Genomic DNA, 20,371 nt, shown 5'->3' on the forward strand with positions numbered 1-20,371 from the left:
TCATCACTCTCACTCAGTCAAAAGTGAAAGTAGAAACAGAACAAAGAACATCACATGACAGGAGATCAAGTTACAGTGTCTCCTGTGTGTGGGAAAGTTGCAGCAGTCTTATAATGTAAACAATCAGTCACATGCAGCTTTTTTTCCTTGCATAGGATTTATGCTAACAGTTTGGGCAGGTCAGCCTTGCCCCACATAAGTGATAATGAAACACAGCAGCTGCACACCATTTGAATAGTAATGCCAACCGTGGGGGGGGGGCTGGCCCCCTCAAATATTTTACTGTGAAAAGACCTCAACCATGAGGAGTTGGCTTTTATGGAACAGATGCACCCCATGATCCAGTGTTGGAGAGAGAAAGTAGGAAGTGTGTTAGGGCTTTATTTATTATTAGTAGTAGTCGTAGTAGTAACATCCCACCTTCTTCCAGACTGGCAAGGCGACTTAAGCAAGTTAAAACAACACAAATAAAAGGAGGTGCAATGTGTCCCATTGTTGTCAGATAGAGAATTCGAACCCCTGTGCTTTCTCTCTCGCCTAATCCTGCTTCTAGGCTCTGAATTATCTCGGGATTCAACCCACGAAAGAACAGCAAGAAATCCTAAGGCAGCAGCTACCAAAGGATCCTAAAGGAACAGTGTCTTTTGGAGGTAATGAAGTGAGTTCTAGGGAAATGGTAACAGGGAACGCTGCATAAAAGCCTTCCTCTCGGTGTCTGGTTTTCAACATTATGATAGATCAGCGGTCCCCAAACTTACCCGGCTTCGGGCAGGTTCCTCTGGCGCCGATCGTGCGGAGGGCGGGGGGGGGGGACGCACTCCCATACGCGCGCACACTCGCTTTTTCTGGTGCGGTGCCGGAAATGGCTTCTGCGCATGCGCAGACGTCATTTCTGGTGCAATTCTGGGTCGGCACAACACCAGAAATAGTTTGTGCGCGTGCCTATGGGAGTGCGTTCTCCGGCTCGAGCGTGCACACAAGCTATTTCTGGCGCCGACCCGACCCAGAGATGGGCAACTGCGCCACGGCACACCGATAAGAGCAGGGGTCGGCGGGGGCCGCACAATTGGCTCGTGCGGGCTGCATCCAGCCCCCAGGCCTTAGTTTGGGGACCCCTGTGATAGATCATCCGCTAAACATCATGACATACTGATATGGTATCATGATGTCTGAAATAAGGATGGAGCTATGGAGAAGCGTTGGCTGGCTTCATGGTTTTTCCGCATCCATCATGATTTTTGCATAGCACACACCATGATTTGGGATATATTTATAGGTCAAAAATTAGGAAACCACTATCATGATATGAGCTTCCTACTGGGTTTGGACGATACATCAGTATATTGCCCAGCCCTATTCATTACAGCAATAAACCTGTGTTTAAGTTGGACCACACAAGCCTCTGCATTGGGCAGCTCTATGTAATATTGTGGGCTTCTCTCACAGTTTGCTTGCTTAGGGCGTGGAGCCAGGGGGTGGAGTCGAACGCGGTGGCCGTATGACCCCAGCGGCAAGGCAAAGACAGGGGAAGTCTCCGCCCCCCAGCCAGTTGTGGCAGCAGGAGGAGGAGCTGCCTTGTGCCCAGCTCCATGTTCACCCTCAGAACAATGGGAGACTGGTCGGCCCCCTAAAAAAAACCCAAAACATTGGGGGGGGGGAACCAAAGTGCCTCTGTCCCTAGTATGTGGAGAAGTGCAACCTATAGCTTACCAACTATTTAACGCAGGCATAGGCAAACTCGGCCATCCAGATGTTTTGGGACTACAACTCCCATCATCCCTAGCTAACAGGACCAGTGGTCAGGGATGATGGGAGTTGTAGTCTCAAAACATCTGGAGGGCCGAGTTTGCCTATGCCTGATTTAATGGGAAACTATGGATTGTGCCAAAGAAGGGAGGTAGCTTAATGAGCACAGTGCCCGTAAGTGAGAGGAGAATGTGTGTGAATCTATAGCTCTCTCATCTAATCCAAGCCTTTTTAAGGGTTGCCAAAAGTTAACATAACACTGATGGCAGTTAACCTAGCTAACTTGTTAAAAAACCCTGCTGTCATTTTGCTCACAAATTTCCCTACATGCAATTCATAACTGGTGTTTCATAGGAAATGGGTGATGGGGAGAAACTTGGGGAAGATCGGGAAAACATAGCAATTGTTCAACAGGCAGCTAAAAGTTGGGCCCAATCTTGAAATTGCTTCTTTTGCCATTGATCAGGCATGTTCATGCTCACTTAGCCTCTGTTTTAGATTTTGTCCAGGTGGCAAGAAACCTATTCTGTTTGCAGCTAGATGGGGCAGGTGGTGCCCAAGGACAAGCAGCATTTAATCCCCACGAAATTGCCCAATTACTAGATTCACAGGTAAGTAAAGTGTGTAATGTAAGTAATATGGAGCTCTGTCCATTGATCAACATTCTGGACTTTGTTTATTTAATCATTCATTCATTCATTGAATAAATTAATAGATAATAACAACAATAATTTGTTACTTTTATTTCATATAGCTGTCCTGCATTGTCCTTCTCCTGATAGTATATTGTTGGGCTTTCTTCCCTTCAGTTTTGTGTCTTTCTAATGGTTGATTTTACGAATTTAATATTGCAAACCCCTGTTCAATCTTGCATTTTAAAATGAAATTCTCTTATTAGCTTCTTCTAAAAACCATTGGCTATTAAGCAATAACTTAGGGCTTTGATAAACACCCCCACCCCCACCCCACACAAACATGTATGAAGGCCAGCATGTTAGATTCTTTTCTAATTTGTACTTATTGATTTTGCAAGTCAAGTTAATTCATTGGAGTAACAGGCAGATCTCTTAATAAGACTGGATTAAATTGGTTTTATTTTCATTATTATTTTTATTAAATAAAATTTAATACAGTCTCCGCAAAGTAACAACAACAATAAAAATAGCATCATTTTACATAATCTTAAAATATTAATGGTTAATGTAGGTGTTATACAATGTAGGTGTTTAAGTATCATCATGGATAAAACTGACCTAATTATTCCAAAATTTCTTTGTTAACAATCTCCACTCTCCCCCCCCCCCCCAATATTTCAATGCATCCAGTTTGTCTCCTGTGATCCTTTGGAAAGAGAGGAATTGGAAGAACTTAAGAAAGAGAGAAGTGAGGCCTTACAAGAAATATGCAAATTGAAGGTAATAGTTTACTTTGCTCATCTGAAACAAAATATACTCATCTCTCCAAGTGTAGGGTTGCCATGCATCTGGAATTTACCGGACATAGCCGGTTAACTGTAAAACAAACAACCCAAAAACTCAATAACCTTGCCAAAAAAAAAAGCTCAACAACTCAATTTTCACTTTTTGAAATATGGCAACCCTATAATGCAAGTACTTTTTGGTTTTTGAAAAGTGGAAATGGAATGAATTAAAATAAATTTGAAGGAGCATAGAAACTGGTGTTTGTGTATTCTTTATACCATGTTGACACCATTGAGTTAGATTTTTTTTTGGCTTGATTTTGAGAAATAGGTGGTTAGGGAGCTGCCTTGCATATCTGGGATAACTGTTTCTGCTTCTCCAAGGAAGGTCAAACTGAACCATTGTTTATATATGTCTTTGTGCATGCATATACATATATATGTTTCCTGCCCTCCCCCTTTATGGGCTTTGAGTGGTCTACAGCAGTTTTATGTTAATAAGTCTTTTCCTTTAGGGGCTCTAAGACATTCAAATGGTTTCAGGGGTAAATGACCCCTGGACGGTTAATCCAGTCAAAGGCGACTATGGGGTTGTGACGCTCATCTTGGTTTCAGGCCGAGGGAGCCGGCATTTGTCCACAGACAGCTTTCCAGGTCATGTGGCCAGCATGACTAAACTGCTTCTGGCACAACAGAACACCGTGACAGAAGCCCGAGTGCACAGAACTGCTGTTCGCCTTCCCACCACAGTGGTACCTATTTATCTACTTGCACTGGCGTGCTTTCGAAAAGCTAGGTTGGCAGGAGCTGGGACAGAGCAACGGGAGCTCACCCCGTTGTGGGGATTCGAACCGCCGACCTTCTGATCGGCAAGCCCAAGAGGCTCAGTGGTTTAGACCACAGTGCCACCCGCGTCCCTCCAGGGGTAAAAGAGACCACCCAGGCCTACTAAGCTTCAGCAAGGTGGTAGCCTCATATGCTTGCAGACCATAACCCTGGAGAGCAGCGCATTGGAGAATTGCTGGGTTACAGTGTGGGACTTGTATCAAGGACTAGCTGGCTAACCACAAACTTAGTGGTTAACCTTTGACCAGATAGTATCTCTTAGCTTAACATATATGGCATTACTCTTGTGAGAATAAAGGGATGGGTGCATATCTGCTTTTTGGCCGAAGGACAGGAAACAAACGTTGGAAAATGCTTTTAAATATCCTCCCAGTTCATCAGAGGCACTTTTTTAAAATGGCTCCAAACATCTTTGCTGGTGGATCTAATCCAGAGTTTCCCATACTTGGGTCTCCATTTGTTTTTGAACTACAACTCCCATCATCCCTAGCTAGCATGAGTCAGTGGTCAGGGATGATGGGAAATGTAGTCCAAAAAAAAAGCTGGAGATCCAAGTTTGGGGAACCCTGATCTAATCAATTTATCAAACTAAACATTGCAGACCTGCTTTCATCCTGTTGTTTTTATTTTCTCATTGTCTTTTAAGGACTCCCAGATTTCTAAATGAGTTCTCTTCCTCCCCCTTTTATATGTTTTTAACCCAAATATCACTAATCAGTGATAGGTTCATCTTTGGTAGCTTGGGAAGTGTGAATGTTCATTTGATTGCCCATTCCATAAAACTGATTTCCTTTTACGTCGCATGGAGATAAGGTTCCAAGCAACAAGTAAGGTATATATTTCTATTCTTGCACAAGTGCTTTTGGAAAGAGAGATTGAGGGGCGGGGGGAACACCTCTCTTTAAACTGTTACTTATTATAGGCATTCTTTAATTTTCTACTGGCAGAAGGTTTCCTACTCTGTAATTTAGATTTCAGTAGTGCTCTGCCAGCTTCATGGAATAATCACTGTTCCTGTGTGACTGACTGTAGTAAGACTTAATTTGTTCAGTAATAAAAGAACATTTCTGATTATGTCCCTTGGACTTGCCCCCAGGATAGAAGTCTCCGTAGACTTCCACAATAAGTCCTCAGTGCTGGCAACCGCTGTTATTGCCGTTGCTACCTCTGCTACAGCCGAAATGTTTTTAATTTGCTGCTACATTGCTTTCCTTTTGATCATTTAGTAGTAGGTCTTCTTGGTGTAAGACTTTGATTAGACAGAATTCACAAAGACTATTTAGTCAGCTGTACACCAAGCGAAGTCAAGAAGTACAGTCTCTTGGGGAATCCTTTCCAACATTTCTGATGGCGGGGAGAAGACGAGATGAAATCTCAAAAGGTGCACAGGAAGGAAAGTTTATTGGCTCAGTGCATTTTGTGACATAGTTCCTCAGGGGTGTTTAGATTATACAGTGGTGCCTCGCAAGACGAATTTAATTCGTTCTGTGAGTCAATTCGTTTTGCGAAAAATTCGCCTTGTGAATCGCGGTTCCCCATAGGAATGTACTGATATATTTTTTTTGCCCATAGGAACACATTAATTAAATTTCAATGCATTCCTATGGGAAACCGCGATTCACAAGGCGAATTTTTCGCGAAACGAATTCGTCTTGCGAGTCACCATCAGATCGCAAGACGAATGCGTCTTGCGAAAAATTCGTCTTGCGAGGTACCACTGTATATTTGTCTAAAAGGATTTGTGCTCCGCTTTTCATCTGAAAACAGTCTCACAGAGAGGCTTGCGGTAATCAAAAAATACATTCCCTGACTTTAGGCTTGCAATCCGAAGGACACGACACTAAAGGAAAAGGGATGGGGGGAGAGGAGGAAAAATGAAAACTTGGAGTTCTTTCTTTCAAAGTTCACCAGGCCATTCAGGGATGAGGCCTGACTTCTGCTTCCTCTCCCATTCATGGCAGTTGTTAGGGAGAAGACGACGACATGGGCTGATGACACAGTGTTTATGCATCAAATGCTCTGTGATTAAAAATGTGGTCAAGGGGCCAGTTTTACTGCTTTGAGGTGCCAATAATAATAATAATAATAATAATAATAATAATAATTTATTATTTATACCCCGCCCATCTGGCTGGTTTTCCCCAGCCACTTCCAACAGAAAAATAAAACACAGTAATCTATTAAACATTAAAAGCCTCCCTAAACCAGGCTGCCTTCAGATGCCTTCTAAAAGTCTGGTAGTTGTTTCCCTCTTTGACATATATTGGGAGGGCGTTCCACAGGGCGGGCGCCACTACCGAGAAGGCCCTCTGGAGGAAAAGGCAATGATCCCCTGCCCCCCTTTCCCTTTCGTAACAGAACTGGCACCTCTTTATATTTAGTGCTGTAAGCGACCTGTGCTCACTGTTTATTCGTGTGGCAGCCACATCCATAAATAAAAAAAAGAGAGAACGCGTTGAGCAGCTGTAGGCCATGTTTGCAGAAAGAAGGGGGAAAGCAAGAGCAGGAAATACTGGCTGCTCCTCTGTGTGGCTGAAAGGAGCACACTAATTTAACGATTTCCCCCCTCCAATTGAAAGCACGCAGGTCATCCTCTTCCAACCAATTTAGGTCACCACTTGGCTTGATTATTTCAGGTAGACCTGTGAAGTAAATAATTGCTATTGATCAGAGGTCTGGACTGGTGATCTAAGAGCCTGCAAGCCTGGCAGTGCTCACAAAGCAGCTTCATCTCCTGGAGCCAGAGAACTCCTGCTTCTGCAAACACATGCACAGCACATAGATATTAATGGGAACGAGTGCAGTCTGTGGTGTTGGCAGCACTGGATTAGTGACCCGGGAAAGCTGGAGTTTTGCCTTAAATCTGTGTTGAATGTCCTGGGAAATGTGACCCACTGAAAATGAAGTCGTCTCAGACATGCGCCGAGCGCTGCTCCCTTAGAACTGCACAATCACAACTTTTGCCACCCCAAGCATGTGAGATGGAAGGAAGAGTATAGCATCTAGATCAAGGGAAGTAATAGTACCACTGTATTCTGCTCTGGTTAGACCTCACCTGGAGTACTGTGTCCAGTTCTGGGCACCACAGTTCAAGAAGGATACTGACAAGCTGGAATGTGTCCAGAAGAGGGCAACCAAAATGGTCAAAGGCCTGGAAACGATGCCTTATGAGGAACGGCTTAGGGAGCTGGGTATGTTTAGCCTGGAGAAGAGAAGGTTAAGGGGTGATATGATAGCCATGTTCAAATATATCAAAGGATGTCATATAGAGGAGGGAGAAAGGTTGTTTTCTGCTGCTCCAGAGAAGTGGACACGGAGCAATGGATTCAAACTACAAGAAAGAAGAATCCACCTAAACATTAGGAAGAACTTCCTGACAGTAAGAGCTGTTCGGCAGTGGAATTTGCTTCCAAGGAATGTGGTGAAGTCTCCTTTTTTGGAGGTCTTTAAGCAGAGGCTTGACAGCCATATGTCAAGAATGCTTTGATGGTGTTTCCTGCTTGGCAGGGGGTTGGACTGGATGGCCCTTGTGGTCTTTTCCAACTCTATGATTCTATGATTCTAAGAGCTGCTAGATTAGAGGGCTGGCTTTCAGGACTGAGTTCCCAGCGCTCTTTGTCATTGTAAGAAAGAGGAAAAACCTGCACTGTGCTGGGGGTTTGCATAGGGATGCCCTGATTTTAAAACTGCAGCACTGGCACCCTAACTCAGGCCCGTAAGCAAGAGTTGCTGGCAGTGAGTCACATCCCCTGTTGTAGGACTGGGCGATGCCTGGTTTTCAACATCGTCATATATATTGCCAGCTAAACATTGCAATCTGCTGATAAAGCACAATGTCTGAAATAAGGATGGAGCTATGTAGAGGGACGCGGGTGGCGCTCTGGTCTAAACCACAGAGCCTAGGGCTTGCCGATCAGAAGGTCGGCAGTTCGAATCCCTGTGATGGGGTGAGCTCTCATTGTTTGGTCCCAGCTCCTGCCTACCTAGCAGTTCGAAAGCACGTCAAGTGCAATTAGATAAATAGGTACTGCTCCGGCGGGAAGGTAAACGGCATTTCCATGCGCTGCTCTGGTTCGCCAGAAGCGGCTTAGTCATGCTGGCCACATGACCTGGAAACTGTCTGCGGACAGTTGCAGGCTCCCTCTGCCTATAGAGTGAGATGAGCGCCACAACCCCAGAGTCGTCCGCAACTGGACCTAATGCTCAGGGGTACCTTTACCTTTATGTAGAGGCATTGGCTGACTTCATGGTTTCCCCCACATTGTGATTTTTGCTTAGCACATACAGACACATCATGATTCGCAATATATTGCCAGGTCAAAAACTATGAAACCGATATCATGCTATGGACTTCAAACTGGTTTTGGACGATATATCGCCCTGCCCTACCCTGTTGTAGCACCTGGAATTGGTGGTGTTGCAGTCAACCCTCAGAATAAAGTCACAATTTGGGGTGGGTGGGTGGTGCAACTAGGAGTGTTCAGGACCAAGGTCCCCCCCCTTCTGTGTCTGTCTGTCTATGTGTATGCATAATTCCTTCCTTCTGATGACGACTGCCTGTAAAATTAGGGTGGTGGCTCACTCTCCTTTGTTGAAGATTCCGTAACATGCTGTTCATGTAGTATTGTTACATGCCCATTGAAATGTGGGAGGGGAGGGGTGAATGAGGCTGCTGCTGTGTTTCATTTGGTCTACAGACAAGCTGTCGGATGATAATAGCTTGCTGCAATTAACTGACACATTGATTTGTCTCTTTGGGATTGAAAATGTTAGTCTTTGTGGTAGAATGTGAGCTCCTGCTATTACTCTCCAAAACCATTTCTTCTTGTTGTCATCTCAACTTTTATATGCCTGCCAGTGCTATTTTTTCCTAGAAAAAATGGTGCTGGAGCTCACCGTGAATGCCTCCCCTGTGAGAGCCAGTGTGGTGTAGTGGTTAAGAGCGGTAGACTCGTAATCTGGGGAACCGGGTTCGCGTCTCCGCTCCTCCACATGCAGCTGCTGGGTGATCTTGGACTAGTCACACTTCCCTGAAGTCTCTCAGCCCCACTCACCTCACAGAGTGTTTGTTGTGGGGGAGGAAGGGAAAGGAGAATGTAAGCCGCTTTGAGACTCCTTAGGGTAGTGATAAAGCGGGATATCAAATCCAAACTCTTATTCTCTTCTTCTTCTCTTATAATGGCAATGACACCCACCTGAGAGGTGCCGGAACTGAGTTCCAGGGAGTTCTACCTGGGGGGGAGGAGCCCTGCCTGCTACCCCCCCCCCGTCCCAGGGATGGGAAGCCTGTGGTTCTCCAGTTATTACTGGACTCCAACTCCCATGATCCCTGACCATTGGCCATCCTGGCTGGGGCTGATGGGAGTTAGAGTCCACAAATGTATGGAGGGCGCCACTGCACCAAACTTTGGAACGAACCTCAGGATAGATAAAAAGAAGTGCTTCTTCACAGAGTTTAGTTATAGGAGGAGGAGACAGTGATAGCCACCAACATGGCTTTAACAAAGGATTGGACAAACTCATGGAGGATACGGCTATCAGTGCCTGATGGCTGTGCTGGCTTTGCTCCACCTCCATGGTCAGAGGAAGTAATGCTTCTGAATACCGGTTGCTGGAAGCCACAGGAGGGGAGAGTGCTGTTATGCACAGGTTCTCTACTTGCCAGTTTCCCACAGGCCAGCATCCTGTTCTTTTTTTTTAAATAAATAAATATAATGTATATTAAATTTTCTGTTTTGCAATTAAAAACACTCATTTTACATCCTTAAGATATCAGTGACTTCCCTTCTTCTCTGTCCATGGTTCATTTTACATATCATGAATCCCTGCATATTTTACAAAAACTATACCAATTGGTTTTCCATTATTACATCCATCAAAACTAATTTACACTGTTGAATTTATCGTCATCCTGCCAGCGTTTTCAGCAGTATCCATGATTTACCATATATTCAATAAACGTTTTCCAATCTTCTCTAAATGTATGTTCTTCTTGTTCTCTTATTCTATATGTAAAGTCTGCAAGCTGCACATATTCCATCAGCTTAAGTTGCCATTCTTCTTTGCTTGGGACCTCGCTCATTTTCCGTTTTTGGGCTAACGAAACACGGGCCGCAGTAGTGGCATACATAAATCACCTTTTATGACACCTGGGGATTTCAGTCTGAATTATCCCCAACTGAAAGGACTCTGGTGTGTTTTTGGGGGAGTACTTTTAAACATTTTTTTTTGCCAATTCATTATGGATCATTTCTCAATACTATTTTACCCTTTTACAAGTCCACCACATATGAAAGAGTGTTCCCTCAGGCTGGAGCATCCTATATATGCCAGTTTCCTGCAGCCGAGCACCCTGTTCTCACAGTGGTCCATTAGATGCCTGTGGCGTGATCCAACAGACTCTTAAGTTCTTCCATTGAGGAAACAAAGAAGACTTCATATTGTACATGAGATACGATAGCCACCTTCAAATATCTCAAGGGCTGACACATGGAAGAGGGGACAAACTTGCTTTCTCCTGCTCTGGCGGGTGGGATTCGAACCAATGGCTTCAAGTTACAAGAATGGAGATTCCGACTAAACATGGGAGAAACTTTCCGACAGTAAGAGCTGTTGGGCAGTGGAACGGTCTCCCTTGGGAGGTGGTGGACTCTCCTTCCTTGGAGGTTTTTAAGCAGAGGTTGGATGGCCATCTGTCATGGATGCTTTAGCTGAGATTCCTGCATTGCACGGGGCTGGACTATAGTCTATATAGCTATAGATGACCCTTGGGGTCCTTTCCAACGCTACAGTTCTTTGATTCTGTTATTCTAGGGCATAGCTGGCCAATGCCACTCTCTTATTTATTAGTATTTTATTTATTAGTTTTATATACCACCTTTCATCATAAGATCTCAGGGTGGTTCAGGGTATTACAGGGTAATAACAAGTAAATAATCAAAACAGCAAAACAATAACTCTGTTATCTTGGAAGCAGAGGTGGAGAGATTATCTTGCCCTCCCTCCTGGGTGTTGTGACTCTACAATAAAACTGGCAAAAAGTCAGTAAGAACTTCAGAGATTTGGCTGAAATGTGCTCTAGTAGTATGAGGTCAGCAGTCTGGGGCAATGAAGGAGCAATTCTGCTTTCTAAAAGGTCCTCATTGGTCCCCTTAAGAGACAGGCCAGTAGAAGTTCTTTATTTCTGATACTTCAAATGTGATAGCAATATAGAAAGAAATGCTGCTTTATTGGCCGAGGGATCCGGCGTACAGCTTCTGGGTCATGTGGCCAGCATGACTAATCCATTTCTGGCAAACCAGAGCAGTGCATGGAAACACCGCTTACCTTCCTGCCAGAGCAGTACCTATTTATCTACTTGCACTTTGTGCTTTCGAACTGCTAGGTTGGCAGGAGCAGGGACTGAGCAACGGGAGCTCACCCCGTCACGGGGATTCAAACCGCCGACCTTCTGATCGGCCAGCCCTAGGCTCAGTGGTTTAACCCACAGCACCACCCGTGTCCCGTAATAGGGTTAAACAGCTATCTGTTTTGGGAAGGGGTGGCTACAGAGTCTGCCAGTATACAATGTCTTTCTTGGAGAATGTTCTGTATGTTCTTCGGATCTCAATCAAATCACACAGTCCAAAAGCACAGCCAGAAATAATGGTGTTCAGAGTGGCTAAGATAAGGAAATGTTTTAAAGAGAGATTGCCAAGGAACTTTGTGAGATCCTACAAGATCACTTACCTATAAACCGATGGAGAGAGAGAAAAGTGCATCCAGTTTATTGAGAAAGAAGAGGCAACACAGAGGATATGCTTGTTTAAAATGAGCCTGCACACCAGACTGAACTCTGTGGATGAACTCTATAGGGGAATGCCTGTTCAACCCAAATCATTGGCTAGCAGCTGCATATAGAGTTCACTGTAGCAACAAGTGATGCTCATCAATGACATTCGGATTTCCTTGATTCAAAGAGCCTTGGAATTCTTACTGCTTAACTAACTCTTCTCTCTTTTGCATTGACAGGAAGAGTTGGCCGAGTCCGAACATAGGAGAAAACAGCTGGCTGAAGAGCTGCAAACTGCCAAACAAGTAAGTGAAACCGTCCGCCAAGTCAGGGCTGTTGCGGAATTTTCCTTTTTCTTCCCAGGGGGACACCAGCGATGTGACAGTGGCAACCATGATTTAGCACCTTTAATCCTTGCGGTTCTCAGTTCAGTGTTTGCCTAGCTGCTGCAGAGAGCTGTGGCTCCTGTAATTTCTCATTTCCTCTCAATGACTTGACAGGGCCAGTTCATTGACCAGATCAGGGCTTGCCAGTTTCGGTGTGTCAGTAGTCCTCAATGTTTTCACACTTTGCTTCCAGCTTTAACCACAATCTGCCTGACTGGGCCAACTTTTGATTTCTGTTTGCAAGTTTTTCACCATGCGCCAGCATATTTACTCTTATTTTCCTTTGGGATATCGAAATGTAGGGGAGGAGAGGATCCCTATACCTTTCAATAGCAGCATGAGAGCCTCCCCTTCATCCTGCTATGAGAAGTCTAAGCTTTGTCTTCCTTTTCTGAATCTGGAAACCCTGTCCCCCCACACCCACCATCCATGTTTTCTTAACTCTGAGCTGTCGTACTGCTTACCTCCTATTATGCTATGCTATCTATACTGCCATGCTACACCAGTAATCCTCTGTTGTTGGCTTATTCTGTTTATGAGATCTTCAGAAAATAATAATTAATTGCCCAGCTGCAAATTCATGTGTTGCTGCTCCTCCTGATATATATATATATATATATATATATATATATATATATATATATATATATATAATTTTTAATTAATTTTTCTGTTTTACAATTTGATGTACTCCTTTATACATCCTTAAGATATCATTGACTTCCCTTCTTCTCTTTCCATGGTTCATTTTACATACCATAAATCTCTGCATATTTTACAAAAACTAAAGCATTCAGTATTCCATTATTGCAACCATCAAAACTTATTTGCATTGTTGAAGTTATCTTAATGCTGCCAGCGTTTTCAGCTGTACACAGTTATTTCCCATATATCCAATAAACATTTTCCAATCTTCTTTAAACATATGTGCTTCTTGTTCTCTTATTCTATGTTTTAAGTCCGCAAGCTGTGCATATTCCGTTAGCTTAAGTTGCCATTCCTGTTTGGTTGGGACCTTGCTCATTTTCCATTTGGGGCCTAACAAAACAATGAGCCACAGTAGTAGCATGCACTACTACTTTTTTCACACCTGGGAATATCCGTCTGAATTATCCCCAACAGAAAGGACTCAGGTTTTTTTTTGGAAAGGTACTTTTAAACATTCAATTCATTACGAACATTTCTCAATACTCTTTTACCCTTTTACAAGTCCAATTCTGTTTATGAGATCTTCAAAAGATAAAAGCCCTTAAGTTTTTTCTTGAAATAAGATCCTGAAAAATCCTCAGCTGTGAATTCACACATTGCTGTTGCTCCTGATTTTCAATACAGTAAAGAGCACAAGTGGGGCTTGCTTGTGATATTTTTGGGTCAAGCCTGTAGGTTCTTGCTGAGAATTCCTGGAGCGTTGTGCAGTCATGCCAGGTATAAACAGGAATGTTTCTGAAACTCTCAGGCAGGCCTTCCCCCCCTTTTTTTTTCACCAGGCTAGTGGCCGGGGAGCAAGGTTGCAGCCAAAGGGCGTAACAAAAGCATGGCTGGATATGCCAGCATCTGGCTGATTCATGATGTTTCTGCCCACGGATGTTTTCAAAGGGTGAGCCCATGGCACGCTTTCTGCCAATGCAGTTTTCAGCATTGCAATATTCCGTGCGTAAGGGACTTGCCAGCTGCTTTTCAATGCTGATTAGATCATGGGTGGCCAACACTGCTGGATTACAGCTCCCTTTGTCCCCTGGCCACTGGCCATGCAAACTGGGGCTGATGGGAGCCGGAGTCTAACAACAGGACATGGTGGCTAAAAAACAACAACCCAAACCCTTCTATTTATTAAAGGATAGAGATTTGTTTTTAATTGCGTATTCAGAAACAGTTTTGCTCAGGGGTTCCCAAACTAAGGCCCGGGGGCCGGATGCGGCCCAGTCACCTTCAAAATTTGGCCCACGGACTGTCTGGGAATCAGCATGTTTTTACATAAGTAGAATGTGTCCTTTTATTTAAAATGCATCTCTGGGTTATTTGTGGGGCATAGGAATTCGTTCTTCTTCTTCTTTTCCAAAATATAGTCCGCCCCCCCCCCAAGGTCTGAGGGACAGTGGGCCGGCCCCCTGCTGAAAAAGTTTGCTGACCCCTGGTTTTGCTTCTTTGCGCCCCCCCCATTAAGTTGGCGTGTTTTTAATATTTGGGGGGTTTCCCCCTGCAGGAAGCCAAGGCATCAGTGGAGGAAGCGAGAGGCCTGCGTAGCAGAATCCATCTTGCAGAAGCTGCGCAAAAGCAAGCTAGCGGCATGGAAATGGACTACGAGGAAGTAATCCACCTGCTTGAGGTAGAAATTGCAGATCTGAGGGCTCAGCTCGGCGATCATTGTGGTCAAAATAAAGTAAGCACCTCAGTAGCCGCTCGGAGAGTTGCCATGGTTTTTCCTCGCTGTTGTCATGTATCCCGTCTTTCATTTTTCTTCCTTTTGTTCTCCTAAAGTAGGTCACTGTTTGTCTTGTATTATTCAATAGATAGAGTGTGTTGTGGAGGCAGCTGAGGAAGGGCGAAACGAAAGCTATGAACTTGCTTTTTTTTGGAGAGCTCTCTTGGTCGGGGGGGAAATTTGAGCCACAGCCTTGCTTGGGTGGTCACTGGCCAATGTGACGCAGCTCAAGGTTAATTATTGTGAAGCCCACAATATGCTGGGATTTCTCATTTGTTTTCATAGAATCATAGAGAATCATAGAATCATAGAGTTGGAAGAGACCACAAGGGCCATTCAGTCCAACCCCCTGCCAAGCAGGAAACACCATCAAAGCATTCTTGACATATGGCTGTCAAGCCTCTACTTAAAGACCTCCAAAGAAGGAGACTCCACCACACTTCTTGGCAGCAAATTCCACTGTCGAACAGCTCTTACTGTCAGGAAGTTCTTCCTAATGTTTAGGTGGAATCTTCTTTCTTGTAGTTTGAATCCATTGCTCTGTGTCCGCTTCTCTGGAGCAGCAGAAAACAACCTTTCACCCTCCTCTATATGACATCCTTTTATATATTTGAACATGGCTATCATATCACCCCTTAACCTTCTCTTCTCCAGGCTAAACATACCCAGCTCCCTAAGCCGTTCCTCATAAGGCATTGTTTCCAGGCCTTTGACCATTTTGGTTGCCCTCCTCTGGACACGTTCCAGCTTGTCAGTATCCTTCTTGAACTGTGGTGCCCAGAACTGGACACAGTACTCCAGGTGAGGTCTGACCAGAGCAGAATACAGTGGTACTATTACTTCCCTCGAAAATAGGTTTTCCTATTAACTAATACGTTGCATAAAAGCGTTATAGTTTAAGAGTTAAGTTATTCTACCAGTGTTTAATGGTTTTATAATGATTCTTTTTCTATGTCCTTAGCTGTTTTTATCTGTAAGCCACCTTGAGTCTCTGTCAGGGGAAAAGGTGGGGTATAAATAAATACAGAATAATAAATATAGAACAATATTTCAATTTAAGAGCGTGTTCCAAGACATGGAAAACCAGGGCTGCAATCCCATAGCCACTTAATGGAGTCAGCCTGAAGAGTGGTGTAGCGTGGGTTGCCAGGGCCGTGCAGAAGGGATGGGTGGGAAGGAAACAGGCGCATGCGTGTTAAATTGCCTAACGGTGTCTGTGTCACCCAGGAGATCCTGGCTGCAGAGATAAAAGAATAGCCATTCCGTTGTTTGGAGAGGTCACTTCTTGGTTCTCATGGAGAAACTGTTTTCAACAGAACCCAGCCATGGAAGCGCACAGCTAATACAAGGCAGGACCACAGAGCCTGAAAGAACTCAGTAAGACATATACAAGAATTGTGTTCTAAAGTTTCTAGGCACCATCAACTATGGAACCAGCATTCTTTTCCGCCTTTTCATTTAGGTTAGTGTAGGTGCAGGTTCGTAATAATAGATTTGCTGTATCCAGTGGTCTTGCCGTATCCTGAAAGACCCACACATAGCTGGAAGACACATAACTGTCAATTCCCATTTATGTAACTCTGGAAGATACGGGTACCTTGTATTTGTATTTTGAACCCAGTAGCCTTTAGCTGCCAGCTTTCAAAGTGTGAGCAGGTACCACAAATAGGCCCACGTTCCCTTGCAGTAAATCATTCTGTATAAAGAACCATTCTGTATAAAGAACCTCCGGCCCTCTGCTATGGCTAGAACAGACTCCACTGGGAAACGCCACAATTGAGATGATGCAGAAGTTCTGGCGCATTCACACATGTAAATACCCACTAGATGAGGAACTTGTGGCTCTCCTGGTGTTGCTAGGATGCCCTGACCAGGGTTTCTGGAGCTGATGGGAATCCAACAATATCTGGAGGGACACATGTCCCCATTCCTTGCACTGAATGCTATAGCCATCAAGGGATAACTATGCACGTACCAATGCACGAAATGCAATCTTCTCGGAGGCAAGGCATACACCTTACTCATTGTGTGGCATGTCAAAAGTTGCATTTCCATGCACACAAGCAAGTTCCTAAGCACGATCCAGCCCGCTCCCTGAGTGTTCCTAGAAAAAAAATACCTCAGAACTCACATCTGCGCAGGTACAGACCTCTTTTTCAACAAAGTAAAACAGTGCCCTCAAGTGCATTTCCTCCCACAGTACACCCCCTCCCTTCCTGTGAAATTTACACCACACCCACAAACACCGCCTCCACCACAAGATCCACCACTCACATCCATCCATCCGGCAGAGGTATTGAAGATCTCAGCAGAACTGAAAACAGGCCTTTTACAGCAACAAGGCCCAACATTGCCAAGTGGAGGTAGGGGCCTGCCTGGGGGGGGGATGGGGGCCTGAATAGAGGGCAGGGATATGTAATGGGTCACAACAGGGTGGGGGGAGACACAGGGATGAAACCTGCCCTCTTCACAGTATCTCGCCTCGGCTCAGGGGGACTCTGAGGCTCAGGGGGATATGAAGGGGGGATATTACCCTCCATCTCGCAGACTAACGCACAGCAACGCGTGCAGGGCCAGCTAGTCTACTATAAATTTAGGCATCTCATTACATAAAACTCTGGTTTGACAACTATATCTCAGCTGGAAGATAATTTCCTCCAGATCGTTTACCAAAGCTTGATCTGTGCATTTCCCAGAAATGATATAAAACCCATTTTACCTTTTTTAAAGATGCCCATCAAATTGACTTTTTTGTTATCCAGACTGATACAACCCACAGCTGGGCCAGATTATTTAGTGAATCCCATCCTCTTCGCAAACTGCCCACGCAACATGATTACCTTGACTTTCTCTTTGAGTCAGGGGCTCATTTGTTTTTGGCATGCAGAGTACTGAAGGGAGCCACTTGCTGAAAAAGGAATCTAATTTTTGCTCAGTTACAAGGCCAGCTCAGTGCATATTTGAGCTGTCAGTGATGATTTGGGCTCTTTGAGACTCAGGTCTTCCTGCCTAGTAAAGGTGCTTATTTAGAAAAGTTACTTTTTGCTCTAACCAACCAAAAAAACCAAACAAAAACAAAGTCAGATCTGAATGAATAGCTATCTTCTTTCAAAGAGCGAATCTCAATTGCTCTTGGGTTTTGCAAATCTGCCGCTTTTTAGTACATGGGGGGGCCATCCCCAGGGGCAGAGGAAGGGGGGCGCTGTGGGTGCGGGCCACCCTGGGTTTCACTACTGAGGGGGGTGACAAAATGTCGGGCGGCACTCACTGCAGCACGCCCGAACCATGCGTCTCTCCTGGGAGAGATGCGATAGCATGGGCACGCGCAGGCTCCACGCTGCCCAAACGGTCCGCCCGCTGCCTCCCCTCCAGCTGTAGGGTGCCTGAGTGGGAGGAGGCAGGCAGACTCCGGAGGCCCCACGGTGCGCCCTGCCCCTGGGCCATAGGTGCCAACTTCCCAATTGAAAAATCCGGGATCAGCAGCTGCGCGGAACTGGGAGTCGTGCTGCGGCCATTTTGGAACTGGGCAGAGCGACACCGGAAGTTGCTTCTACGCATGCTCTGCCCATTTCCAAAATGGCTGCAGCACCAGAAATCGCTTCTGCGCATGTCCAGAGATTCCAGACATGCGCAGAAGGAGCCTCCCCGGGCTGGTAAGAATCCGGGGGATTTACGGGTTGTTGTTTTTAAATCCGGGCTGCCAGCAGGAAACGGCTGGAAAAACGGGGGTTTCCCGGGGAATACGGGAGACTTGGCAGCTATGCCCTGGGCACGGCGCCCGAGCGGCTTCCTTTACCACTGGCAATCTCTTAGCCCAGAGTTTGAATTCGCGCCAAGGCAGTTTTAAACCACTCTCTGGGTAACCATGTCAATTTTTAATCAAGTTCTAATGAAAGGTTTGCCATGATTTCACCGGTAAGGAAAGGGGAAATTGTTTTTCTGGTAGGAGGATCTTCCACACTTAAGAATCCGCACCTCTGTAGAAAGTAAGAGTTGTCATCCTTCAAGCCGCTCACTTTTGCATCTGGCCCCGCCAGATAGTGCAGAAGGATGCCAGCTGCTATAAGCTCAAGCCATTGGTTATGAAGGCCTTGCATTTGGATTTTCTAACGTCTTAACCAAACCAGTTCCTGAAAAGCGTAGGTGCCAGTGACCACAGCAGTACAAGGTACAGAAGACACCTCTCTACGTTATCTCCATAAAAATGTATAGCTTTCAAACTGACACTCCTTTTAATTGAAGCAACCATGAGTTTGCATTAAATCAATACCACCTTTTCTCTCTCCTTAAGGTAATGGGCACATTAGGAGAAAGGGCAGAGAGAAATAACCTGTGTTAAGAAAAGCAGCAGTAGATGATTGCCCGTTTTATAATCACAACACTAATTCAGTTTAGAATTTCCCTTTTGAGGAAAGGAAGCTTTCTAATCAAACAGACTTCATGATGTTGAGAACAGCCATAGATCTGACAAAGAAAACTATGGGTATTATGTGCGTTCATGTTTCCTGGTTTTCAGTGAAGAAGTAATTTATATTGAACAATGGGGCTGTTTAAAGTGTCTTAGTCTACCTCTGTTTAAGTGATGTGCTTCCACTGGGTTTTTATTATTATTTGCAGTGCAGGGGAGGACCATCCATAGGAGATATAGTAGTTGCCATGGTTGATAATGCATTCCATCTTGACGCACATGCATTTATTATTTCAAACGCATAAATTCTGACTTGCATTACACTGTGGAGCTCAAGGCAGAAGACTTGGGGTGTCTGAGTGGTCTTGATGAGCCCCTGACCAGCTTGGCAATGGGGCTGCATTGCACGCCCTCAGAGCATGCTAATCCATTGATCACACTTTTCTGTATCTGCATCTTGATGACCAGAGTGGAGGGTTGCACCTCCAGTCCCTCAGTTTTGAAATTCACAGTTCCTCAAAATAAGCACCCTTTGCCTCATTGAAACAGTTTGAAAACCTTTGCAATTGACTTCAGGGATTGCATCGTGTTAGTATAGTCGTACCTTGGAAGTCGAACGGAATCCGTTCCAGAAGTCCATTCAAATTCCCAAATGTTCGGAAACCAAAGCATGGCTTCTTATTGCCTGCAAGAAGCTCCTGCAGCCAATCAGAAGCCGCAGAAGCCCCCTCGGACGTTCAGCTTCCAAAAATAGTTCACAAACCGGAACAGTCACTTCCGGGTTTGTGGCTTTCGGGAGCCAAAACACTCGAGAACTAAGCTGTTTGAAAACCAAGGTACATCTATAATTTCCATTTGTCCCATCATTAAGGGTGCCTTATTATTTCCCTCCCCCCCCCCAGAAATCTGTGGGAGCTGTCCATTTCTGTGGGACAATGTAAAACAGCTGTAAATCAATGCCAGTGGGTGGGAACAGCATCTAGGGACAGGTTATAACTCCACTCTCAGCGGAGGCCCTGTCTGTAGAAGTTAGTGAATGTCATGGACCAGTAGGAGGAAAAGCAAATGCTGCCCATTACAGTGGCGAGGCAGTTCATTTGTTTGTAATTCTGAGGAGCCCTATTTGAATGAAAAACAACAACAACTTTATTATTTATATGCTGCCCATCTGATTGGGTTGCCCCAGCCACTCTGGGCAGCTCCCAGGAAAATATTTAAAACATAATAAAACATCAAACATTAAAAACTTCCCTAAACAGGGCTGCCTTCAGATGTCTTCTAAAAGTCAAATATTTGTTTATCTTTTTGACATCTGATGGAAGGACATTCCACAGGGCAGGAGCCACTACTAATAAGGCCCTTTGCCTCCTTC

At 44.8% G+C, this 20,371-nt stretch overlaps 1 protein-coding gene across 3 annotated transcripts in view; it reads left to right on the forward strand.

Moving 5' to 3' along the window:
• The window catches only part of STXBP4 (syntaxin binding protein 4), a 133,896-nt gene that overhangs the window by 35,171 nt on the left and 78,354 nt on the right, over positions 1 to 20,371 (forward strand). For all 3 annotated transcript variants that reach the window (XM_035103825.3, XM_088661372.1, XM_088661373.1), the window contains 5 exons: positions 554 to 650; positions 2,245 to 2,357; positions 3,072 to 3,161; positions 12,023 to 12,088; positions 14,373 to 14,549. In XM_035103825.3, the coding sequence (XP_034959716.3) occupies positions 554 to 650; positions 2,245 to 2,357; positions 3,072 to 3,161; positions 12,023 to 12,088; positions 14,373 to 14,549 (543 nt within the window). The remainder of the gene's footprint in view (positions 1 to 553; positions 651 to 2,244; positions 2,358 to 3,071; positions 3,162 to 12,022; positions 12,089 to 14,372; positions 14,550 to 20,371) is intronic.

This window comes from Zootoca vivipara, chromosome 2 (genome assembly GCF_965207765.1).
Source record: "Zootoca vivipara chromosome 2, rZooViv2.hap1.1, whole genome shotgun sequence".
NCBI lineage: Eukaryota > Metazoa > Chordata > Lepidosauria > Squamata > Lacertidae > Zootoca > Zootoca vivipara.